General features: G+C 35.8%; 1 protein-coding gene across 2 annotated transcripts in view; it reads left to right on the top strand.

Moving 5' to 3' along the window:
- DCAF10 (DDB1 and CUL4 associated factor 10) overlaps nt 1–27,585 on the top strand; it is a 58,854-nt gene that overhangs the window by 12,304 nt on the left and 18,965 nt on the right. Inside the window, exons 2-3 of one of the 2 annotated variants that reach the window (XM_081238408.1) lie at nt 2,546–2,659; nt 24,271–24,468. In XM_081238408.1, the coding sequence (XP_081094534.1) occupies nt 2,546–2,659; nt 24,271–24,468 (312 nt within the window). The remainder of the gene's footprint in view (nt 1–2,545; nt 2,660–24,270; nt 24,469–27,585) is intronic. The other variant, XM_081238409.1, reaches the window with a different exon arrangement.

The raw sequence follows: 27,585 nt of genomic DNA on the forward strand, positions 1-27,585 counted from the left end.
AAAAAAAAAAAAGTGTCCTGTACAATGTCTAAGGAGTGATTTCCCATATAAAGTTTAAAAAAAATAAAAAATAAAAAATAAATAAAAAAAAAAAAATGTCAAGTACCCAGGAATAGATATAACAAAAGATAGGCATGACCCATATCGAGAAAATCTCTGTTGTAAATGGAGATATGACATGTTCAAGGATTGGAAGACTCCATATTGTCAAGATGTCAATTCTATGCAAACTTTTCTTTAGATTTATTACAATCTCAATTAAAATCCACAGGTGGATCTGTGTGTCTGTGGGTGTGTGTGTACATAACTTCCTAAGTCAATTCTAAATGTATAAGGATGTTCAAAGGTCCAAAGATTGTTACAATACTCTTGCTAAGAAAATCTTGAATATGTGGGAAACTATGCATATTACTGATGGGATGATTCAATACTGTATGATATAAATTCTACCAAATTAATTTGTAAAGTTACTGCATCCCAATAAAAATACCAACAAGATTTTTTAGTAGTACCTGATAATGCTATATCTAAAATTCATTTGAAAGAGAAAGTATGACATTAGCACCCCCAAAAAATGTTTATTGGGGCAATGAGGGCTTGCTTTGCCACTTGTCAAACCTTTTAGAAATTAAAACAGTGTGGTGGTATTGCATAGACTAGAATATAGAGTCCCCCCAAAAAACTTGTATATGATAAAGATGGCATTTGGAAAAGTATAGGCTTTGATGTTGGGACAAATGACATCCATTTTAAAAAGTTACAAATCATGCCATGTAGAAAAATAGATTGTAATCTATTGTAATAGATTTTTTGGTATTAAAACAAAAAAAATGGGGTTTCCCTGGTGGTAGAGTGGTTAGCAATCTGCCTGCCAATGCAGGGGACACAAGTTCAAGCCCTGGTCCAGGAAGATCCCACGTGCCGCGGAGCAGCTAAGCCCATGCACCACAACCTCTGAGCCTGTGCTCTAGAGCCCGCGAGCCAGAACTACTGAGCTCGCAAGCCACAACTACTGAAGCCCACGTGCCTAGAGCCCGTGCTCTGCAACAAGAGAAGCCACCGCAATGAGAAGACTGCGCACCGCAACGAAGAGTAGCCCCCGCTCACCGCAACTAGAGAAGGCCCGCGCACAGCAACAAAGACCCAACACAGCCAAAAATAAATAAAATTAATTAATTAAAAAAAAAAAGACTGTCAGTTTTATAGGTCTCTTTTTTTTAATAGGTCTCTTATGTACAATGTTTAAGATTAAGACTCTCCCAGAATCATTGATTCATTACTTTTATGCACAAAAAGGAGAAAATTTCATTTCATGACTCCTCTGACCAACAAAAAGAAATTATTTATACATCTTCTAAAATTACATATATTCATTTGAATACTTTTACTCATGATGGTCAACTAGCACAAAAATCCTACAAAAATCCTTAACATATTAGTAAACTTTTGAAATCCAGATACCTCACAAAAGGGTTTATGCAGACACTCTTTAAAGGATAATTTCATGAATACTACATATGGGAAAAATTTCAATTTAGTAGATTTTTTTTCCCTCTCCACTTTATCTAAAAAGTTTGTTCCGAGTAGAAAAATTTGGTCATTTAAAATTCCATCTTATGCACTTTCATCTTAAAGTGTAAAAATACCATTTGTTATTGGAACTATAAATTGAGAAGACCTGAACTTTCAAAGACTCAGGATTTCATTTGCTAGGTCTGAATCTCAAAGATCAGCACCTACAGAAAACGAAGGCAAAATAAATAAATGACAATAGACTTTCAGAAATCAAAATGGGGTTTATAAAAGGTTTATAAAAATACAACTTTGTAATAGGAAAGGGGTGAAACAAGAGATAATACTAAAAATCCATAAAGGAAAAGGTTAAGTTTGACTATGTCAAACTGGTTTGGTAGGGTATATGCTAGACCTTTTCAGTGCATTTTAATAGATACTGATGAAGAAATACCTAATTTAGTTGTATATGATTTTTTTCCTAAGTTGCCTCATTTGTGCATGTTTTTCTGCAACCAGCTTTTCTCATTTAAAAATATGTTTTAGAGTTCTTCATATCCACATAAAGTTATCCCTTTCTTTTTAAATGTTGTACTATATTGTAAAGTATTATATACTATGGCTTATATAATCAACCATTCCTTCTTTTATGTACATTTAGGTCACTTTCAATTTCTCCCTACAATGCAGCATATCTTTAAATGTGCTTCTTTGTATTTAGAAATGATTATTTCTTTAGATTGAATTCCCAGAAAAAAATTGCTGAGTCAAAAGGTATGCATGTTTAAAATTTTGATAGATACTGGTACTCTCCACACAAGCCGCACCAGTTTACACTTCACCATAATGTATGAGAGTACCATTTCCTACTACTACTTTCAACAGTGAGTAGTGTCAGTCTTTTAAATATCTGCTACTAATGTGGACAAAAAGAAGTTATTCATCTATAACTTGTGTAGTTATAAATAGTTGAATATCAATAACCAGAGAATGCTAAAAAACTAAATGAGAGAAATGTGTCATTTGCTTCCAGGTCAGTGCTGACAGTTGCTTGTGAACAGACTGAAGTTCTGCTTTTTGATCCTATATCTTCAAAGCACATAAAAACACTTTCTGAAGCTCATGAAGACTGTGTAAATAATATAAGGTTAGTATTGTAGTGAAAAAGTGAACTTTATTAATGTGACCCAAAATATTCTGTTTTGGAAGTTAATGAAAATTTATAATGCCTTGTCCAGCAGTACTAGGTGATACACATTTGGAATTGTGAAACTTATCCCTTTAATTACAAAACTTACTGTTAACCATTTTGGATTGGAATCTTTCTGAAATGCATTTTCACTTCCATATGATCTCACCTTTTCTCCTTGTGTATTAGGGTCATCATTATGAATCTCAGCCATGTATTATGATAGTCCTGTAATGCTTTTGGGCAGTCCCATTGCTTAGCCTCTCTCACCACCAGCCCCCAAATTCATACTATTGAGGGAAAAAAACACATATGCACAGAAAAACTTCTTTATAGCATTGTTGGAAGCTCCTTAAATTCTCAATAATGTGGGAAGTAAGTAACAGTTGAATAGCTTGGTGGACTAATATGCAATCATTAAAATGATGGTTACAGAGACTACATATCAGCATGGACAAATGCTTGCAATAGTACAGGTTAAAATCATAAAAATCATATAAATATGACATGATGCAGAAGAAAAAGATTAGAAGGAAATATTTTTAAATGCTTACAGTGGATGTGTTAGAATGAATGGATTATGAGTAATTTTCTATTTTCTAAACTTTATATAATGAGATTATATGACTTTCATAATGATTACTTTTAATGTTCAAAAAAAAATAAATGAGGAAATTACTTCTAGTCAAGGTGACATATTGAATTTTGATGTAACCTCTAGCTCCAAACATATAGAACAATAGAATAAATAGTACAAAAGATACAGCCAGGCTCTGAAACAACATAAACATCTTTGTGGCCATTATGGCCAGACCGGAACACAGACACAAAGCTGTTACAGGGTTGAAACCATAAGCCCACTGGGTTTTCAGTCAGGCACTGACACTACTGTTTAGCTCCTGTCAGGAATCAAAAATGCTAGAAGTGTTTGACGTGAGGCAGGAACCAGAGCCAGAATTATTATATGAAGCCAGGGGTTTACTTGGAATGAGGCTGAAAAAAGGAAAAAGCTATTAATTACCTGGGGCTGTAGGTTTTAGATGATAAAGATACAGCCTCATGACCAGGAATTGAATGAAGCCATTGTTGAGTCGGTGACTGAAGGTATATATGTGATAGCTCCAATATTATCATGAAACTGGAGGCCTTAATGTCATTATGAGGCCTAGTAGTGGATTTGGTTCCAGAAATCCAAGTGGGGGCAACTATAAAGCCATTAAGTAGGAAGAAAGAGAGAGAAAAAAGTTTTAAATCTTTCTTGCTCAAAATAAGCCTATAACCAAAATTCCCAAACTCATGAAGATATCTAATATTAATATCATAACAAAACCAGCAACTAGAACAGGTATTTTCTCTGGATTAAATTAATTTTTTGGAGTAGTCCAACAAAGACTTTATTTTAAAAAATGAATTATTTTATTTATTTTTTTTGACTAGGTAATACATGCACGTGGTACAAAATTCAAAGGTACAAAAGGGTAAACAGTGAAAAGTAAGTCTGTCTCCCACCTCTTTCCCCTAGCCACCCAGTTCCCCTCCCCAGAGGCAACCACTATTACCAGTTTCTTGCTATCCTTTCTGAGATAGTTCATGCATGTACAAGCATATGTACACACATATACATAAACTTTTATATAAGTGGTAGCATTCTGCACATACTATTATATATGTTGGCTTTTTCACTTAATGACATATTTAAGATCATTCCATATTTGTACCCATGGGATGATTTTATTCTTTTTAACGGCTGCATAGTATTCCATTGATTGGAAGAAACTTTAAAGCATTTTTAGGATGCTCAAAGAAATAAATTAAGGGATACTTCCCATTAATAGAGAGTTCAAAATTATGAAAAAAATAGGTTAATGTGGAAAAAAACCAACTAGAACTTTTGTAAATTAAAAATATAGTTGGTATATTAAAAAACTTAATAAAACGGGATAAACGTTACCCTTTGCACCACTGATGAGAGAATTAATGGGTTAGGAAATATTACTAAAAAATTCACCCAGAGATTGATTGAGATGTATAATATCTCAGTTACAGAAGAAAGAAGTTGCAGAGATTGGAGGAGAACTAAATTTTGAAGACACAAAGGCTGAGAATTTTCAGCATTGAAGAAGGACCTGAATCCTTGAATCAAAAGTAAACTCTAGAATCAAGTGGGTTAAACAAAGATAAAGCTACATCTAGACAGGTTGTAGTGAAATTCTAGAATATCAGATAAAGAGAAAATCTTAAAAGCCACCAAAGTTAGAGGCCAGATTACCTTCAGAAGTACGATAATTAAACTGACTAGTTTCTTATCAACAACAGTTGATGCTAGGAGAAAAAGAAGTAATATCTTAAATACTAAGACAAAGTAATGTTTAATACCATTTCATATCCAGGTAAATTGTTATTCTAGAATAAAGAATTTTGATTCAGTGAAATTGTAATTGTTAATTATTAATAGCAGAAAGATAATAATTTAGGATTTTTGTGGGGGAGGGTGCATTTAAAACAAAGTTGAAACCAAAACTCTAGATTAGCACTATCCAATACAATTATAATTTTAAATTAAAAATTATCTAGTAGTCACGTTTAAAAAAAGACATGAAATTAATTTTTAATAATATATTTTATTTACTCCAGTATGCCTAAAATGTTATCATTTCAACATGCAATCAGTATAAAAAATACTGAGATATTTTATTGATACTTTCATTTTTTCATGCTAAATCTTCAAAATCCAGTGTATATATTACACTTAGAGCACATCTCAATGCAGACTGGCCACATATTAAGGGCTCATTAGCCACATGTAGCTAATGGCTACCAAATTGCACATTGTAGCTCTGGATGGTAACAACAAATAGGTTGTACGTGTGGGTGAGTTTTGTTCAGTGGGAAGGCATAACATTTAAGGTCCACATCATGTTCAAGAAGAGGATAGAAATATTAACTAATTTCAGACTCTTTCAGAACAATCTATAATTAAATATATATGATGAAAAAAACTAAAATAAAATAATAAAACTATGGTTTATAGCTTCCAAACCAGCAAAGGTGGGTGGCAGAGAATATTGAAAACTTGATCAGTTCAGTAAAAGAAAGGAAAGCTTAAACAAGTAAAAAAAAATAAGCAAAAGAAAGGAAGGATAAATAGAAAACAAGAAGTAGAAATAGTTCCAAATATATTAATAGTTCACAGTAAATATAAATGGATCGATCTTCTTTATTAAAAGGCGCAGAGATAGCAATTTGAATAAAAAACAAAATCACGTATATACTCTTTATGGAGATACCAAAAATAAAACTACCCAGAAATGGGTAAAGAAAACTGATGTAGCTTATCATTATTGTACAGATATAAGACCAAAGGTTTTTTGTATTTATTATTATTTTTTGACATCTTTATTGGAGTATAATTGCTTTACAGTGGTGTGTTAGTTTCTGCTTTATAACAAAGTGAATCAGTTATACATATACGTATGTTCCCATATCTCTTCCCTCTTGCGTCTCCCTCCCTCCCACCCTCCCTATCCCACCCCTCTAGGTGGTCACAAAGCACTGAGCTGATCTCCCTGTGCTATGCGGCTGCTTCCCACTATCTCTTTTTCGTTTGGTAGTGTATATATGTCCATGCCACTCTCTCACTTTGTCACAGCTTACCCTTCCCCCTCCCCATATCCTCAAGTCCATTCTCTAGTAGGTATGTGTCTTTATTCCTGTCTTACCCCTAGGTTCTTCATGACATTTTTTTTCTTTCTTAGATTCCATATATATGTGTTAGCATACGGTATTTGTCTTTCTCTTTCTGACTTACTTCACTCTGTGTGACAGACTCTAGGTCCATCCACCTCACTACAAATAAGTCAATTTTGTTTCCTTTTATGGCTGAGTAATATTCCATTGTATATATGTGCCACATCTTCTTTATCCATTCATCTGTCGATGGACACTTAGGTTGTTTCCATCTCCTGGGTATTGTAAATAGAGCCGCAGTGAACTTTGTGGTACATGACTCTTTTTGAATTATGGTTTTCTCAGAGTATATGCCCAGTAGTGGGATTGCTGGGTCATATGGTAGTTCTATTTGTAGTTTTTTAAGGAACCTCCATACTGTTCTCCATAGTGGCTGTAGCAGTTCACATTCCCACCAGCAGTGCAAGAGTGTTCCCTTTTCTCCACACCCTCTCCAGCATTTATTGTTTCTAGATTTTTTGATGATGGCCATTCTGACCGGTATGAGATGATATCTCATTGTAGTTTTGATTTGCATTTCCCTAATGATTAATGATGTTGAGCATTCTTTCATGTGTTTGTTGGCAGTCTGTATATCTTCTTTGGAGAAATGTCTATTTAGGTCTTCTGCCCATTTTTGGATTGGGTTGTTTGTTTTTTTGATATTGAGCTGCATGAGCTGCTTGTAAATTTTGGAGATTAATCCTTTGTCAGTTGCTTCATTTGCAAATATTTTCTCCCATTCTGAGGGTTGTCTTTTGGTCTTGTTTATGGTTTCCTTTGCTGTGCAAAAGCTTTGAAGTTTCATTAGGTCCCATTTGTTTATTTTTGTTTTTATTTCCATTTCTCTAGGAGGTGAGTCAAAAAGGATCTTGCTGTGATTTATGTCATAGAGTGTTCTGCCTATGTTCTCCTCTAAGAGTTTGATAGTTTCTGGCCTTACATTTAGGTCTTTAATCCATTTTGAGCTTATTTTTGTGTATGGTGTTAGGGAGTGTTCTAATTTCATACTTTTACATGTAGCTGTCCAGTTTTCCCAGCACCACTTATTGAAGAGGCTGTCTTTTCTCCATTGTATATTCTTGCCTCCTTTATCAAAGATAAGGTGACCACATGTGCGTGGGTTTATCTCTGGGCTTTCTATCCTGTTCCATTGATCTATATTTCTGTTTTTGTGCCAGTACCATACTGTCTTGATTACTGTAGCTTTGTAGTATAGTCTGAAGTCAGGGAGCCTGATTCCTCCAGCTCCGTTTTTCATTTTCAAGATTGCTTTGGTTATTCGGGGTCTTTTGTGTTTCCATACAAATTGTGAAATTTTTTGCTCTAGTTCTGTGAAGAATGCCAGTGGTAATTTGATAGGGATTGCATTGAATCTGTAGATGGCTTTGGGTAGTAGAGTCATTTTCACAATGTTGATTCTTCCAATCCAAGAACATGGTATATCTCTCCATCTCTTTGTATCATCTTTAATTTCTTTCATCAGTGTCTTATAATTTTCTGCATACAGGTCTTTTGTCTCCTTAGGTAGGTTTATTCCTAGATATTTTATTCTTTTTGTTGCAATGGTAAATGGGAGTGTTTTCTTGATTTCACTTTCAGATTTTTCATCATTAGTGTACAGGAATGCCAGAGATTTCTGTGCACTAATTTTGTATCCTGCTACTTTACCAAATTCATTGATTAGCTCTAGTAGTTTTCTGGTAGCATCTTTAGGATTCTCTATGTATAGTATCATGTGATCTGCAAACAGTGACAGCTTTACTACTTCTTTTCCAATTTGGATTCCTTTTATTTCCTTTTCTTCTCTGATTGCTGTGGCTAAAACTTCCAAAACTATGTTGAATAAGAGTGGTGAGAGTGGGCAGCCTTGTCTTGTTCCTGATCTTTGCGGAAATGCTTTCAGTTTTTCACCATTGAGGACGATGTTGGCTGTGGGTTTGTCACATATGGCCTTTATTATGTTGAGGAAAGTTCCCTCTATGCCTACTTTCTGGAGGGTTTTTATCATAAATGGGTGTTGAATTTTGTCGAAAGCTTTCTCTGCATCTATTGAGATGACCATATGGTTTTTCTTCTTCAATTTGTTAATATGGTGTATCACATTGATTGATATGCGTATATTGAAGAATCCTTGCATTCCTGGGATAATCCCCACTTGATCATGGTGTATGATCCTTTTAATGTGCTGTTGGATTCTGTTTGCTAGCATTTTGTTCAGGATTTTTGCATCTATGTTCATCAGTGATATTGGCCTGTAGTTTTCTTTCTTTGTGACATCCTTGTCTGGTTTTGGTATCAGGGTGATGGTGGCCTCGTAGAATGAGTTTGGGAGTTTTCCTCTGCTATATTTTGGAAGAGTTTGAGAAGGATAGGTGTTAGCTCTTCTCTAAATGTTTGATAGAATTCGCCTGTGAAGCCATCTGGCCCTGAGCTTTTGTTTGTTGGAAGATTTTTAATCCCAGTTTCAATTTCATTACTTGTGATTGGTCTGTTCATATTTTCTATTTCTTCCTGATTCAGTCTTGGCAGGTTGTGCATTTCTAAGAATTTGTCCATTTCCTCCAGGTTGTCCATTTTATTGTCGTAGAGTTGCTTGTAGTAATCTCTCATGATCTTTTGTATTTCTGCAGTGTCAGTTGTTACTTCTCCTTTTTCATTTCTAATTCTATTGATTTGAGTCTTCTCCCTTTTTTTCTTGGTGAGTCTGGCTAATGGTTTATCAATTTTGTTTATCTTCTTAAAGAACCAGGTTTTAGTTTTATTGATCTTTGCTATCGTTTCCTTCATTTCTTTTTATTTCTGATCTGATCTTTATGATTTCTTTCCTTCTGCTAACTTTGGGGTTTTTTTGTTCTTCCTTCTCTAATTGCTTTAGGTGCAAGGTTAGGTTGTTTATTCAAGATGTTTCCTTTTTTTTTTTTTTTTTTTTTTTTGTGGTACGCGGGCCACTCACTGTTGTGGCCTCTCCCGTTGCGGAGCACAGGCTCCGGACGCGCAGGCTCAGCGGCCATGGCTCACGGGCCCAGCTGCTCCGCGGCATGTGGGATCTTCCCGGAGTGGGGCGCGAACCCGTGTCCCCTGCATCAGCTGGCGGACTCTCAACCACTGCGCCACCAGGGAAGCCCTCCTGTTTCTTAAGGTAGGATTGTATTGCTATAAACTTCCCTCTTAGAACTGTTTTTGCTGCATCCCATAGGTTTTGGGTCATCGTGTCTCCATTGTCATTTGTTTCTAGGTATTTTTTGATTTCCTCTTTGGTTCCTTCAGTGATCACTTCGTTATTAAGTAGTGTATTGTTTAGACTCCATGTGTTTGTATTTTTTACAGATCTTTTCCTGTAATTGATATCTAGTCTTATAGCGTTGTAGTCGGAAAAGATACTTGATACAATTTCAATTTTCTTAAATTTACCAAGGCTTGATTTGTGACCCAAGATATGATCTATCCTGGAGAATGTTCCATGAGCACTTGGGAAAAATGTGTATTCTGTTTTTGGATGAAATGTCCTATAAATATTGATTAAGTCCATCTTGTTTAATTTATCATTTAAAGCTTGTGTTTCCTTATTTATTTTCATTTTGGATGATCTGTCCATTGGTGAAAGTGGGGTGTTAAAGTCCCCTTCTATGAACGTGTTACTGTCGATTTCCCTTTTTATGGCTGTTAGTATTTGCCTTATGTATTGAGGTGCTCCTATGTTGGGTGCATAAATATTTATAATTGTTATATCTTCTTGGATCGATCCCTTGATCATTATGTAGTGTCCTTCTTTGTCTCTTCTAACAGTCTTTATTTTAAAGTCTATTTTGTCTGATATGAGAATTGCTACTTCAGCTTTCTTTTGGTTTCCATTTGCATGGAATATCTTTTTCCATCCCCTCACTTTCAGTCTGTATGTGTCTCTAGGTCTGAAGTGGGTCTCTTGTAGACAGCATATATATGGGTCTTGTTTTTGTATCCATTCAACCAGTCTGTGTCTTTTGGTGGGAGCATTTAATCCATTTACATTCAAGGTAATTATCGATATGTATGTTCCTATTCCCATTTTCTTAATTGTTTTGGGTTTGTTATTGTAGGTCTTTTCCTTCTGTTGTGTTTCTTGCCTAGAGAAGTTCCTTTAGCATTTGTTGTAAAGCTGATTTGGTGGTGCTGAACTCTCTCAGCTTTTGCTTGTCTGTAAAGGTCTTAATTTCTCCATCAAATGTGCATGAGATCCTTGCTGGGTAGAGTAATCTTGGTTGCAGGTTTTTCTCCTTTATCACTTTAAATATGTCCTGCCAGTCCCTTTGGGCTGGCAGAGTTTCTGCTGAAAGATCAGCTGTTAACCTTATGGGGATTCCCTTGTGTGTTATTTATTGTTTTTCCCTTGCTGCTTTTAATATATTTTCTTTGTATTTAATTTTTGACAGTTTGATTAATATGTGTCTTGGCGTGTTTCTCCTTGGATTTATCCTGTATGGAGCTCTCTGTGCTTCCTGGACTTGATTAACTATTTCCTTTCCCATATTAGGGAAGTTTTCAACTATAATCTCTTCAGATATTTTCTCATTCCCTTTCTTTTTCTCTTCTTCTTCTGGAACCCCTATAATTTTAATGTTGGTGCATTTAATGTTGTCCCAGAGGTCTCTGAGACTGTCCTCAATTCTTTTCATTCTTTTTTCTTTATTCTGCTCTGCAGTAGTTATTTCCACTATTTTATCTTCCATGTCACTTATCCGTTCTTCTGCCTCAGTTATTCTGCTATTGATCCCTTCTAGAGTATTTTTTATTTCATTTATTGTGTTCTTCATCGTTGCTTGTTTCATCTTTAGTTCTTCTAGGTCCTTGTTAAATGTTTCTTGCATTTTCTCTATTCTATTTCCAAGATTTTGGATCATCTTTACTATCATTATTCTGAATTCTTTTTCATGTAGACTGCCTATTTCCTCTTCATTTGTTAGGTCTGGTGGGTTTTTATCTTGCTCCTTCATCTGCTGTGTGTTTTTCTGTCTTCTCATTTTGCTTATCTTACTGTGTTTGGGGTCTCCTTTTTGCAGGCTGCAGGTTTGTAGTTCCCGTTGTTTTTGGTGTCTGTCCCCAGTAGCTAAAGTTGGTTCAGTAGGTTGTGTAGGCTTCCTGGTGGGGGGAACTAGTGCCTGTGTTCTGGTGGATGAGGCTGGATCTTGTCTTTCTGGTGGGCAGGTCCACGTCTGGTGGTGTGTTTTGGGGGTGTCTGTGGACTTATGATTTTAGGCAGCCTCTCCACTAATGGGTGGAGGTTGTGTTCCTGTCTTGCTAGTTGTTTGGCATAGGGTGTCCAGCACTGTAGCTTGCTGGTTGTCGAGTGAAGCTGGGTGTTGGTGTTGAGATGGAGATCTCTGGGAGATTTTTGCCCTTTGATATTACGTGGAACTGGGAGGTCTCTTGTGGACCAGTGTCCTGATGTTGGCTCTCCCACCTCAGAGGGACAGCACTGACTCCTGGCTGCAGCACGAAGAGGCTTTCATCCACAGGGCTCAGAATAAAAGGGAGAAAAAGTAGAAAGAAAGAAAGAGAGAGGGAGGGTGGGAGGGAGGAAGGAAGAAAGAAAGAGGATAAAATAAAATAAAATAAAATAAAGTAAGATAAAGTTATTAAAATAAAAAATAATTATTAAGAAAAAATTTTTTTAAGTAAAAAAAAAAAGGATGGAGAGAACCCTAGGACAAATGGTGAAAGCAAAGCTATACAGACAAAATCTCACACAGAAGCATATACATACACACTCACAAAAAGAGGAAAAGGGGAAAAAATAATAAATCTTGCTCTCAAAGTCCACCTCCTCAATTTGGGATGATTCGTTGTCTATTCAGGTATTCCACAGATGCAGGGTACATCAAGTTGATTGTGGAGATTTTTTTTTTTTTTTTTTTTTTTTTTTTTTTTTTTTTTTTTTTTTGCGGTACGTGGGCCTCTCACTGTTGTGGCCTCTCCCGTTGTGGAGCACAGGCTCCGGACATGCAGGCCCAGCAGCCATGGCTCACGGGCCCAGCCACTCCGCGGCATGTGGGATCTTCGCGGACCGGGGCACGAACCCACGTCCCCTGCATCGGCAGGCAGGCTCTCAACCACTGCGCCACCAGGGAAGCCCTGATCGTGGAGATTTAATCCACTGCTCCTGAGGCTGCTGGGAGAGATTTCCCTTTCTCTTTGTTCGCACAGCTCCTGGGGTTCAGCTTTGGATTTGGCCCCGCCTCTGTGTGTAGGTGGCTGCAGGGCGTCTGTTCTTCGCTCAGACAGGACGGGGTTAAAGGAGCCACTGATTCGGGAGCTCTGGTTCACTCAGGCCGGGGGGAGGGAGGGGTACGGAGTGCGGGGTGAGCCTGCGGAGGCAGAGGCCGGCGTGACGTTGCAGCAGCCTGAGGCCCGCCGTGCGTTCTCCCGGGGAAGTTGTCCCTGGATCATGGGACCCCTGGCAGTGGCGGGCTGCACAGGCTCCCGGAAGGGAGGTGTGGATAGTGACCTGTGCTCGCACACAGGCTTCTTGGTGGCGGCAGCAGCAGCCTTAGCGTCTCATGCCCGTCTCTGGGGTCCGCGCTGTTAGCCGCGGCTGTGGAGCTCCTTTAAGCAGCGCTCTTAATCCCCTCTCCTCGCGCACCAGGAAACAAAGAGGGAAGGAAAAGTCTCTTGCCTCTTCGGCAGGTCCAGACTTTTCTCCCGACTCCCTCCTGGCTAGCCGTGGTGCACTAACCCCCTGCAGGCTGTGTTCACGCCGCCAACCTCAGTCCTCTCTCTGTCCGACCAAAGCCCGAGCCTCAGCTCCCAGCCCCGCCCGCCCTGGTGGGTGAGCAGACGAGCCTCTCGGGCTGGTGAGTGCCGATCAGCACCGAGCCTCTGTGCGGGAATCTCTCCGCTTTCCTCTCCGCACCCCTGTTGTTGTGCTCTCCTCCACGGCTCCGAAGCTTACCCCCTCCGCCACCCGCTTCCTAGTGTGTGGAAACCTTTCCTCCTTCACAGCTCCCTCCCACTGGTGCAGGTCCCATCCCTATTCTTTTGTTTCTGTTTATTCTTTTTTCTTTTGCCCTACCCAGGTATGTGGGGAGTTTCTTGCCTTTTGGGAGGTCTGAGGTCTTATGCCAGCGTTCAGTAGGTGTTCTGTAGGAGTTGTTCCACATGTAGATATATTTATGATGTATCTGTGGGGAGGAAGGTGATCTCCGCGTCTTACTCTTTCGCCACCTTCCCTGACTTCTCCAGACCAAAGGTTTTAATAAGGAAAGTGCAACAGTAAATATTAATAAAAAGAAAAATCCACCAAGAAGATATCATAATCATGAGGTTGTATATAACTTGAAATTAAGAAAGCAAAAACAGAATAATAATGAATTACATGTCTATAATCATATTAAGAGATTTTAATACAGTTCTGTCCAAAACTGGTAAATCAAGCAGATAAAAATTAGGTTGTAGAAGATTGTAAACACCTTGAACAGCCTTTCTACTAAAAATAGAAATGCTGGATAAATTTTTTAAAATATTTTTTTAATGTAGAGTTGAACTGATAAGAAAGAAAGGAATCCTAGGGCCAAAAATGAAGCAGGAATGCAAAGAAGTAAACACGTACTCAGCTGGCTTTCACCCTAAAGGCATCTGCCAAATGCCTGTGACTCTTGAGTTTCTGTTTTGACAGGTGTGAGGAGTACAAAGGACAGGAGAGTTAATTCTATGTCCAGTTCAAGGTGAGGAGTCTAGTAGAAAACTCTGCATAAGGCTGGGGACTCCAAAGGGCTACAATTTCAGCATAAAGGTGATCTAGAAATAAACCACCTTGTTCATCTAGACTGTGGCATTGGGTAGAGGGATGTCAGAAAATCTCTGTATTTCTAACCACAAGCCAGCCTTCATGCAGCCTTCACACTGCCATATGGTACAAAACCCTCCAGCCAGCAATTTTAAATTGGATCCAGCTTGGCAGGGCTGTCAGGTACTGCAAAAAGAAACGCAAATCTTCTCTGAAGGAGAAAACTAAGTATTATAAAGAAGTCAGTTCTTCCCAAATTAATCTATGAATTTAGTGCAGTTTTAATCAAAATCCCAACAGAATGTTTTTTTTTAACTTGATTTAAAAGTTCATATTGAACAGCAAAGTGGCAAGAATGTCTGAGAAAATTTTGAGGAAGACTGATATTGTAGGAGTACTCACCCCTCCAGATATCAGACGTTGTCTTAGGACAGGGATAGATTAATTGACCTATGGAATGGAATAGAACTTCCAGAAACAGACCCATGCATATATGAAAATATTATATATGACAGCAGGGGAATTATAAACCAGTGGGGGAAAATGGAAAAGAGAATTTGTTATATGTATGAAAAAAGAAAATGAAATTAGATTTCTATCTCATACCATAACTAAAAATAACTGCCAGTTAAAGACGTAATTATGAAAGCAAACCTTTTTAGAAGAAATATAGAATATTTATGTTCTAAGTACAAGAAAGGATTTTTTTTTAAGACACAAAAAGTATAAACCATTGAGGACTGATAAATTCAACTGCATTAAAATTTAAAACTTCATTATAACCAAAGACATAACAGTGTGAGAAGGTAAGCTATAAGCTGGTGGGAGAAGATATTTTCAATGTACATAGCCAAAAAAAGGATTAGTATCCAGAATATATGAAACAATTACCTTAGAGCAAAATAGGCAGAGACTCACATAAGAGAAAATAAAATGAGCAATAAATTTGGAAAGATTTTCAAGCTTACTAGTTATGGAAATGCAAATAAAAATAACAATGAAGAAATATCAAATATTGACAAAGATGCTGAGAAATAGAAAACTCTTAGACATTATTGATGGAATATAAATTGGTAAAATTATTTTGAGCAATTTAGCAATATCTGGTAAAATTGAAGATCGATTGTTTAAAAGAAATTAAAGCACATGTGAACAAGGAAATGTGTAAAGAAGGTTCATTACAGCATCGTTAGTAATAGAAGTTGAAAACAAATCTCCATCAAGAGGTAGATAAGGGACTTCCCTGGCAGTCCAGTGGTTAAGACTTTGCCTTCCAAGGCAGGGGGTGCAGGTTCAATCCCTGGTCGGGAAGCTAAGATCCCACATGCCTCGTGGCCAAAAAAACAAAACATAAAACAAAAGAGGAAGATAAATGACTTGTTTACTCATACGATGGAATACTATACATCAGTTAAAATAAATGAACTAGAAGCATCAGCATCTGAGATATATCAGAAATTCAGGGTCGAGCCAGAAAAGCAAATTGTAGAATGAGCTGTACAGTGTGATACCATTTATATAAAATTCAAAAATAAAACATAAACTTGATGAAGGCATGTATTTGTTTGTTCTCTGCTGTATCCCCAGCACCTAAAACTGTGCCATATAGTGGGGTGCTCATTAAATATTTACAGAATAAGTTGAATGCAAAACAAAACTGTAAATTACTTACGGATACATACTTATGAATTCATAGTATTAAAAACTTGCTAGGGGAGTGACAAACAAATTTTGGATAGTGGTTCCCTCTGGAGAGGGAGGGAGGGGAATGGGATTGGGGAGGGATATACAGGGGTCTTCAATTGTGTTTGTAATGTTCCAAAAATATCTGAAATATAACCAAATGTTAAAATTTGATAAAGCTGGGTGGTGGGTATCACAGATGTTTGTTATATTCTTCATAATTTTCTTTATGTTTCTAATATTTTACAATTTAAAAATTTCTTATCTCAAAAAGACATGTCAAGTTGTTTGCCCCTACTCAAAATGACCTCTGACTAATTTGCTATTAGAATTTGTGTTCTTTTTCAATGTCAGTTCTCATTTGCTGCTATCAATGTGCCTGCCCTAGTGTACCCCACACCTACAAATTTGAATTTGCTTCTTATCTGTTAGAAAAACAGATTTTGAAGCTATTTAGAAGTACATATCACTTAAGTGTTTTGAGTAAGGATCTGAAGGGTCCTCTGGCATGAGCTTAATTAATTGTGTATTACTTATTAATTTTTTGAGTGCTTACCATGTGCCAAACCTTTTGTGAAGCACTTTTTGATACATTATATTGTTTAATCCTCACAGTATCCCGATGTGAGACAGATATTGTACCCATTTTAAGGAATGAAGAAACTGCAACTCAGATAAAGAGATTTCCCCAGGGTCTTTTTATAGGAAGTGGTAGAGCTGGAATTCATACTCAGTTCCATTAGACCACCTCACTGTACTGTTCAGAGATTTGGACATGCATTTTCTGGTTTGGTTCTAGATAGTCATTTTCCACATACTTAGTAATGTCTTCTAGTTCATTTCTTAGTTTTGAGGTTTGCTTATATTGTAAAATAAAAATATTGATAGTTGTGGAGAGTATTTTCTGTTGCTTCATATGAAAGTAAGGGAAAAATATGTAATTTAAATTCTTAAGCCCAATATACAGCATTACTTCTCATTCATGAGGACTCTGTATGAAGGTTTAAGAGTCCATTTAATAATCAAGGTCCCCCAGTTATGAGGATAGAGGGGGAACTAAGGTTATCCTAAGAATATTTACTTAGTGATATGGCAGTTAAAAAATTAGAACCCATTTAAATATTCCAGGATCTGCTTTTCCCTCCCACTGTCTTTGTTGGTCTTTTCCTGATTGTTATATTTCAAACAATATAATGTAGGTGCAGTGCTTATCATGGGGAACATGAAATTTCTGATCTTGCAAAAGATGTAAAATTTTGCGAGGCCTTGAGAGTGATGTTAGAGAACTGGTCAAAATCATTGGCAAATGAGGATCTGATAGAGTGCGACCAGTTATCAATTAGAGAAAAGGGAACGACAGAAATGATGACATGATAGAAACTTCAAAGAATTATGTGAATATCCCACAGGACTAAGGAAAGGCCTTTAGGAAAATTGATAAAGACCTTGAATGTTATACAGAAATGGCCCTCTTTTTATTATAGTACAGAATTCAGATATGAAGTAAGGATGTCATATTCTGCTTCATAATTTCATTGGAAAGATTATGCAAAAAACCCAAACATTTAATTTATTCTTGTTCTGAGAATTTGCATATAGTTAAATAAATTTAAAAAGGCCTTTTTTGATGATTTTTAGTTGTTTTTTTTTTTAATATACACTTTCTTTCCCTTGTACAATGAAATGTTGGTACCTGTTTTAAGAAAAGTCAATTTCAATTGCTGTTATCCTTTACCAATCATCCTCTGATAATGAAGACCTCAATTTATCCAGAGCTGTCATATATTGGAGTTTAATGGAGACATATGGAAAAGTTCTGTAATTCAGAAACTCATAGATTTCAGTGTGTGTGAAGGAGTGTCTCTTATTTATTATAGACCATGTAGTTAAAAATACTTTATAATTATTAACTTATTAGGTAGACTAAGTTTTAATTTGAGAGGATTGGGCCAGATCTCCAAGACTTATCTACCGCTTTACACTTTCTGTGTCTGCTTACTTTGGGATAAGAATTGTTGAGGGTGCTTTAACTGGTCTCCTAGTCTACATTCTTAATTTTCTATAATTTATCTACTCTCTTTACCAATGATTCTCCAGTACCAAAATTTTTAACAGGTAATACTTTGGGGCAAAAATGAGAAAACCAAAGTCTAAGTATTGAATTTTTCATTAAACATTCAATTAAAAATTATTAACTTTTGTTCCATGATTATATTTTCTGCATTACTGATAGTAAAATATCCATGCAACAATAGTAATTTTTTTCAGTGGCCTTACTGACAAAAATTTTTAAACCAATCCCTCACTTTATTTTTTATGAATATAGTTTTGGAACCTAGCCAGCTCAGAGATCCTTCTCAAAGTCTTAACCAATCATGTCACTTTCTTGCTTAAAACCCTTCAGGGTGGACCACTGCGGCCTACAGCAATATAATCCCATTGGGGTTTTGAATCCATATGTGCATTATTTTCTGTACGAAATAAGATAGCTTAGTGTTTTTTTTCCCTAAATTTTTCAAATATATGAAGATGTTTCTATGATGATCAATTTATTTTAAAAGTTTGACTTGACTTTCCAGTAGCCTTTGTTATTTTGTATTTTTTTAAATCGTATAATTCCTGTCAAGTGTGGAAGTCATTGAAATATTTTTACTTTTAAAAGCCTCATCAGGGCTTCCCTGGTGGCGCAGTGGTTGAGAGTCCGCCTGCCGATGCAGGGGACACGGGTTCGTGCCCCAGTCCAGGAGGATCCCACATGCCGCGGAGCGGCTGGGCCCGTGAGCCATGGCCGCTGAGCCTGCGCGTCCGGAGCCTGTGCTCCGCAACGGGAGAGGCCACAACAGTGAGAGGCCCGCGTACCGCAAAAAAAAAAAAACAAAAACAAACAAACAAAAAAAGCTTCATCAGTAAAGGTAAAACTCTAAGGGGAAAAAATGGATTTGACAATATAATAATTAAATTTTGATATGGTAAGAAAACATGTGAACGACATTTAAAGATAGAAATATGTGGAAAACATATTCAACATATTGTATTTGAAAAACTGAAGGATATTAGTCATATTTTGTAACTCAATAATGAAAATAATATTGCAAGAGGAAAATCAGCAAGGAACATGAATAGCAATTCCCCAAAGAAATATAATCTTCCAATTAATATGAAAAAAGTTCAACTTTACTAAAAATAAGTTTCAACTTAAAACAAGATATTTTTTCCTAGCACTTAGCACAGGTATTAAAAAATACCTCTGTGGGAAGGGTTTGGAGAAGCGGACACTCTCGTAACCGCTGGTAGAACTAGATACTGGTATGTTCTTTTGAGGACAATTTGTCTATATGTATCAAAAGCCTTACCTTTTTAAAAAATCCCTTTTTACTTAACAATACATTTTTCTGGAAATGTATTTAGAAAAATAACTAGGAATGTGATTAATATCTGGCTGTTAGCATATTCATCATAGTGTTTTGAATAGTAATAAATTGGCAGCAATCTAAACATCCAAAAATTGCAATTTAGATTAAAAAAGAGAAAAGATTATGGTTCACTCATACGGTGAACGCTATTCAGCCATTAAGAATTATTTTGTCAATAAATCTTTAATGACATGGCAAAATAGTTATGAAATAATATTAGGCTTGAAATACATGAATTAGGCTAAATATCAATTACAGTGGTTATTTTTGGTGGTGGATTTTTTTCCATTTAAAAAATATTTTCAATGGGCATGTATTTTTAATTAAGAAATAGTTATTGGGAATCACTATAGAATAATACCATGATATATTCTCTACTTGTCTCTACTTTTCCACACACAACGCTTCTAACTGCTGTTGCCTCTCAGAGTACACCATCCCCATACACACCTTTGTACCTTTGCTTACCCCTTGGCCACTTAGGGTGTTCCTGCTCATTTTTTTTTAAGTCAGTTCAAATGACACCACCATGAAACCTGTCCTAAACATCCTCTTTTCTTTGCTTACTCCCCACACATTTTGTATAACTGTATTTATAATGTCTTCTCCACTAGGCAGTGAACTTCTATCTTACTCATTCATTTAATAAATATTTGTGAGTGGGACTGTGTGTGTTGGGTACTGCAGATCTAATCATGGATTATGCAGACAGGTTTCCCCTGCCTTCAAGGAGTTTATAGCCTTGTAAATTTATTCCTTACACTGTAACATTAAGTATTACCATAGAACTGTAGAGTGCTTTGGGAAATTAGAAGATCGGTAAATCTGGCCCAGGCTGGATAGAGAGAGAAGCCTTCCTGGAAGGGATGATAGCTGACTATTAAAAAGAAAGCAAGTGTTATCCAGGTCAAGAGGTAGGGAGGATGTGGTTTCAGGTAGCAGAAACAGCCTGTACAAAAGCCTGGGATTTTAAAATCGTGTTAGTTTCAGGAAGGCCATTATGGTGTTGTGGATATTGAGATTGATTTCTGAGACAAAATAATTATATATAATTCTAAATAATAATAATTCAAAATAATTATATATATATATCTTAGAAGAAACTCCAGAATTCTTCTGTGAGAGATTAGGTAGTTATATATAAAAGAATATGTTAGAGAAAGCATCCTAATGTTGAATTAAGCAGAAATTAAAATGTGATAGGTAGGTTATTATTTTTTAAGTGTTTGTATAAAATATATTCTAAGGATTGAGAAATTACTGTAAAATAATTAAAAATCTGAATTATAGAGTATTTTAATTGTCTATTTTGTTTCTGTTTTTATAGAAGTATAGTTGATTTACAATGTTGTGTTATTTTCTGATATACAGCAAAGTGATTCAGTTATATATATATATTTTTTCACATTCTCTCCATTATGGTTTATTACAACATATTGAATATAGTTCCCTACTGTTTCCTACTGTGCTATACAGTAGGACCTTGTTGTTTATCTATTTTCTATATAGTAGTTTGTATCTGCTAATCCCAAACTCCTAGTTCATCCACCCCCCTTTCCCCCTTTGTAACCATAAGTTTGTTTTCTAGGGCTGTGAGTCTGTTTCTGTTTTATAAATAAGTTCATCTTTTAGATTCCACATATAAGTGATATCATACCATATTTGTCTTTCTCTGTCTTATTTCACTTAGTATGATAATCTCTAGGTCCATCCATGTTATTATTGCAAATGGCATTATTTCATTCTTTTTTATGGCTGAGTAGTATTCCTTTGTACATATATATCACGTCTTCTTTATCTGTTCATCTGTCCATGGACATTTAGGTTGCTTCCATGTCTTAGCTATTGTAATAGTGCTGCAATGAACATTGGGGTACATGTCTTTTTTTCAATTAGAGTTTCCTGATATATTCCCAGGAGTTGGGATTGCTGGATCATATGGCAATTCTATTTTTAGTTTTTTAAGGAACCTCCATACTGTTTTCCATAGTGGATATACCAATTTACATTCCCACCAACAGTGTAGGAGGGTTCCCTTTTCTCCACACCCTCTCCAGCATTATTTGTATACTTTTTAATGATAGCCATTTTGTAAGGTGATACCTCATCGTAGTTTTGATTTGCATTTCTCTTATAATTAGCAATGTTGAACATCTTTTCATGTGCCTATTGGCCATCTGTATGTCTTCTTTGGAGAAATGCCTATTTAGGTCTTCTGCCCATTTTTTGATTGGGTTGTTTGTTTTTTTGTTATTGAGTTATACAAGCTGTTTGTATATTTTGGAAATTAAGCCCTTGGAGGTCACATCGTTTGCAGGTATTTTCTCCCAGTCCATAGGTTGTCTTTTCATTTGGTTTATGGTTTCCTTTGCTGTGCAAAAGCTTATAAGTTTGATTAGGTCCCATTTATGTAGTTTTGCTTTTATTTCTATTGCCTTGGAAAACTCTTGACTGGTCCTAATAAAATGTTGCTAAGTGAGATTATTTGGGGAATGCTTTTGAATAGATAAAAAATGATGGTATGTTTTCTCTTTTTTTACTGAATGAAAGATTTTTTAAAGTTCTGTAGTGCTTTACAATTTTCAAAAGTTTCACACAGATGATTTCATATAATCCCATAATAACCCCATTTTTTTCCTGCCTCCTACCCCTCTCCTGCCCCTCCCTGCTTCCCTCTCCCCACTGGTAACCACTTGTTTATTCTCTATATCTGTCTGCCTTCTTTTTTGTTTTATTCACTAGTTTGTTGTATTTTTTAGATTCTACATAAAAGTGGTATCATATAGTATTTGTCTTTCTCTGACTTATTTCACTTAGCATAATGCCCTCTAAGTCCATCCATGTTGCTGCAAATGGCAAAGTTTCATTCCTTTTTATGGCTGAGTAGTATTTGATTGTATATATATATAACACATCTTCTTTATCCATTCATCTGTTGATGGACACATAAGTTGATTTCATACCATGGCAATTGTAAATAATGCTGCTATAAACATTGGAGTGCATGTATCTTTTTGAATGAGTGTTTTTGTTTTTTTCAGATATATACCCAGGAGTGGAATTGCCGGGTCATATGGTAGTTCTATTTTTAGTTTCTGAGAAACCTCTATATTGTTTTCCACAGTGCCTGTACCCATTTACATTCACACCAGCAGTGTATGAGGGTTCCTTTTTCTCCTCATACCCACCAACATTTGATATTTGTGTTCTTTTTGATAATAGCCATTCTGACAGGTGTGAGGTGATACCTCATTGTGGTTTTTTAATCTTTTCATGTGCCTTTTGGCCATCTGCATTTTCTCTTTGGAAAAATTAAAAATTAAAAGATGGGTTGTTAGTATTTTTTGATGTTGAGTTGTATAAGCTGTTTATATATTTTGGATATTAACCTTTTATCAGTTGTATCATTTGCAGTATCTTCTCCCATTCAGTAGGTTGTCTTTTCAAACTATTTTGTCAATAGTTTCCTTTGCTGTACAAAAGCTTTTAAGTTTTTTAAAAAAATCTTATTAACTTATTAATGTAGTTTACAAACTAATTTATGCATAGCCATAAAATTATTTTGAAATATATATAATCACTAAGTAACAACAGCTTCCCACCCTAAGTCATTTTTTTTATTTTTTTAAATTAAAAAAAATTTATTTTATATTGGAGTATAGTTGATTTACAGTGTTTTGTTAGCTTCAGGTGTAGAGCAAAGTGATTTAGTTTTATATATATATATATGTATGTATATATATATGTATTCTTTTTCAGAGTCTTTTCCCATATAGTTATTACAGAGTACTGAGTAGATTTCCCTGTGCTATAGAGTAGCACAGGGTCCTTGTTTTTTTTTTTTTTAATTTATTTTTGGGCTGCGTTGGGTCTTCGTTGCTGCATGCAGGCTTTCTCTAGTTGTGGCAAGAGGGGGCTACTCTTCGTTGTGGTGCATGGGCTTCTTATTGAGGTGACTTCTTTTGTTGTGGAGCACAGGCTCTATAGGTGCATGGGCTTCAGTAGTTGTGGCATGTGGGCTCAGTAGTTGTGGCGCACGGGCTTAGTTGTTCCACGGCATGCAGGATCTTCCTGGACCAGGGCTCGAATCCATGTCCTCTGCGTTGGCAGGCAGATTCTTAACCACTGTGCCACCAGGGAAGCCCTATTTTTATTTTTTAATTTTTAAAAAATTTATTTATCTATTTATTTGGCTGCACCACACAGCTTTCAGGATCTTAGTTCCCAGACCAGGGATTGAATCTGGGCCCTCGGCAGTGAAAGCGCAGAGTCCTAACCATTGGACTGCCAGGGAATTCCCTGTGGGGAGTTTTTAAAGTACTGATTCAATTTCATTGCTGGTAATTGATCTGTTCATATTTTCTACTTCTTCCTGGTTCAGTCTTGGGAAACTGTACCTTTTTAAGAATTTTTCCATTTCTTCTTGGTTGTCCTAGAAGTGAGATTATTTGGGGAATGGCTTTGAATTAATAGATTAAAAATTATGGCACTTTAGTAGCAATTTTTGTATGTAAATGTATTCTAAAGAGAAATGTACTCTAAATAGAGATGTTATTGGTAGCAGAGTAAATATTTCTCATAATTTTGAACACTTTATGCTTAACATGTTTCACTTGCAATTAAGTATTCAAAATCTCCTTTGTCTCCTATTAAATTGTCTCTCACCATTTGTGTTTCCTATACAGATTCTAAAATTCGTTTTCTCTAGCACTGTTCTCTAAACACCCACCCCTATTTCTAGTTTTGAGTAAAAATCAATAATGTAAAACAGATAAAATTGCAACATGGCCCTCACTAAATCATAGTATCCTTCTCTGCGGTTATGTGAATTATACTATTTATTATATATTAGAATCACTGGGTTTATAACAGTGAGTTTGTGGTCCTTTTTTGATTTGTTTTCTTGATTCCTAATACAGAGACTGCTTCTCAGTTTTTCTTTAATAAGAGATTAAATGAACTAGTTTTTCTTTTCTGCTTTGTAGATTTCTTGATAACCGGCTGTTTGCTACCTGCTCTGATGACACTACAATAGCACTGTGGGATCTGAGAAAACTGAACAGCAAAGTATGCACTTTACATGGTCACACTAGCTGGGTGAAGAACATCGAATATGATACTAATACAAGACTCTTAGTAACGTCAGGATTTGATGGAAATGTCATTATTTGGGACACCAACAGGTTTGTGAATAGGAGATCATGCTAGGATTATGAACAACAAAAAAATGTTTTTAAGATGGTAAACAAATTCAGTGTTCTGTCTTAGCTCTCATATCTCTTTAGGAGAAAGAAACTGGCTTTGGGAAGAAACAATCAGAAAGTGATTCCATCTTTTGTTCCTTGCACTTAGTCACATATTGTGACTAAAAAACTTGGAGAAAATTATGTGGAAAGGAGACCAAGTAATATAGTTAATGATGAAAACTGGTTTATAAGACGAGTTTCCTGAATTTAAGGAAAAATATTTTTGTTATTATTTCCTTTGTGGAACTGAAATGTTTTTCACTCTTTGGTCCTTCAATTCTAAATCTGTTTTGTAATTTTGGCACTTTTTTCATGCATTAAAACAGTGGTTTCTCAGTTGGAGTGGTACTGATCCTTAGGGGAATGTTTGGAAATAATGTGTGGTGCAGTTTTAGTTGTCACTACAGGAGAAGAGGAGGATTTCTACTGGCATTTAGTCAGCAGGGATCAGAGTTTCTAAACATTCTGCAGTGCATGGGACAGTTTGCACAGGGGACCAGTCATCCCATCTAAAATGTCACTAATGCCTGTGTTGTGAAACACTTCAGTAGAATATCTCCTGATAGAGAATTGAAAGAATTGAAGTTTGGGAAATAATTATAATATTCCTGTTGCTAGCTTTGGTAAAATGACAATACAGTAATACACCAGGAATGTTTCTGAAATATTCTTTTTAGAGCTCATATGTAAAACTAGGGGGATATTCTTAAAGATTTCTAGTTATTCATATTGTTTGAGCAAAGCATAGAGCTACTGATTATCTTTAAACTAAGACAAGCGTGCCTGTTTAAATTTAGGACTAATTATTTTTTAGTTTAGAAATGAAATTTGAATAGGAATATAAATAACTTCCAAGTAGAAGGATAAAAGCTAAAAAATACAATCAATCCAATAGAGGCAGAGAAGAAGGGGGGATAATCATTTTTTTAAAAAAACAGGTAAATTAGGAAGCACAAGAATATAACAGGCAGATAATCGAATATCAACAATTAGAATAAGTATATATGGACTAATGTAACCAGTTATTAGATAGTACTAGGATTAAAAAACAGAAACAAACTCTGTGTTCTTCATAAGGAGTATACCTAAAACATACAAACACAGAAAGTTTGAAAGTAAAGTGATGGGAAAAAATAAAAGATAAATACAAATCAAAGAAAAATAGTTATATCTACATTAATAGCAGACAAAATAGAGTTTAAGGCATACAGCATTATTAGTGATTTTAAAAAGGTACTATATTAGAAGCTTTATTTCACTAGAACATAAAAATTCTTATATTGTGTGTACCTAATAACATAGCCTCAAACCACAAAAAGCAAAAACAGACAGACAAGAAAAAAGTGAGAATCTCCATCTCAGTGGAAAATATTAACATCATTCTCTCATTTACTAATAGATAAAATAGACCAAAAAACTATTAAGTCTATAGAAGATTTTAATATTATTAATAAGCTTGATTTAGTAGGCATATATAGAATTCTGCTCCCAAATAGTGAATACATCCTCTAAAGCAATGTTTGAACATGTACAAAAATTGAGCATGTTCTGGACTACGAAGTAAGTCTCAACCAATATCAAAGAATTGTTATCACATAAACCATTTTCCCTGATCCCAGTACAGTTTAATGAACCACAGGTAAATAAAAATTCCCAGGTTTGGAGACTTATAAACTTACTTCCTAAATAATTCACGGATCAAAGAAAAAAATCATAGTGAAATCAGGAGATAGATAGACTAAAAATTAATGAACTAAACATCTTACTCAAAAAGTCTGAAAAAGATAAGAAAGGGTAAACCTGATGAAAGTAGATGTATGGAAATGATAAATATCTTTTTCTAAAAAAGCAGAAATTAATGAAATAGAAAATGAAAAACAATAAAGATTTTTTAAAAGCCTGCTCTTCTCTGATAAGATACATTAAGAAAAAAAGAGAGGACACAATCTTAGCAATGAGAAAGAAGACAATAAAAAATATAGAGTAAGATAATAAGATCACCTTTTGCCAATATACTTGAAAACTTTGATGAAATAGTTTACACAAAAAAATACACCTATGCAAAACTGATCAAGGAAGAAACAGGAAACCTGAAATAGACTTATTACCAGGACTGATATTTAACCATTACGCACTGGTTCAGCTGAAAAGGTTGTTAAAAGATTGAACTTCTTCCATACTAACTGATAAATAGTCACTGTCATGAATCATCCCCATGTGTCATATCCTGGCACCTTCTGGGTACTGTGGCACCTCTTCAAGAGATACTTTCCTCAAGATCTCTCCCTATGATCTAGTAGCTGAAGCCCCCCTTACATAGCAGACTAATCGCAGTATCCAGTTCCAGCACTGCCACCTGCATCAGCTCTGGCTAGTTTTCATGCAGGGCTGGTTATTTAAATATTTTGAATGTCACTTCTGCCTTAGCTATTAGAGAAATGAAAAAAAATCAATTAAAACCTATCTACTGGGACTTCCCTGGTGGTCCACACTCCCATGTAGGGGGCCTGAGTTCGATCCCTGGTTGGAGAACTAGATCCCACATATGTGTGGCAACTAAGAAGTCCGTATGTTGCAACTAAGACCCAGCACAGCCTAAATAAATAAATTAATAATAATAATAAAAGATTTTTTAAAAATAAAAGAAAGAAAAGAGCCCGCATGCTGCAATGAAGATCCCGCACACAGCAACGAAGACCCGGCACCACCAAATAAGTAAATAAATATATTTTTTAAAAAACCTATCTACTAATAAAACAGCAGCCTTTCAATTTTACAGGTGACTTCTACCAAATATTACAAGAAACAGAACATTCCAATCTTATTAAACTGTTCAGATTCCAGAAAAATGGAATTCTTACCTTAGGTATGACCTTGATACACAAACTCAAAATGAAAGGTCAGTCTGTACTATGAATGTAGATGCGGATATTCTAAAAAAGGGAAACTGGATCCTGTAAGATATTAATCAAAATATCATGACCGGGCTTCCCTGGTGGCGCAGTGGTTGAGAGTCCGCCTGCCGACGCAGGGGACACGGGTTCGTGCCCCGGT

Source organism: Mesoplodon bidens (assembly GCF_964165515.1).
Source record: "Mesoplodon bidens genome assembly, chromosome: 6".
NCBI lineage: Eukaryota > Metazoa > Chordata > Mammalia > Artiodactyla > Ziphiidae > Mesoplodon > Mesoplodon bidens.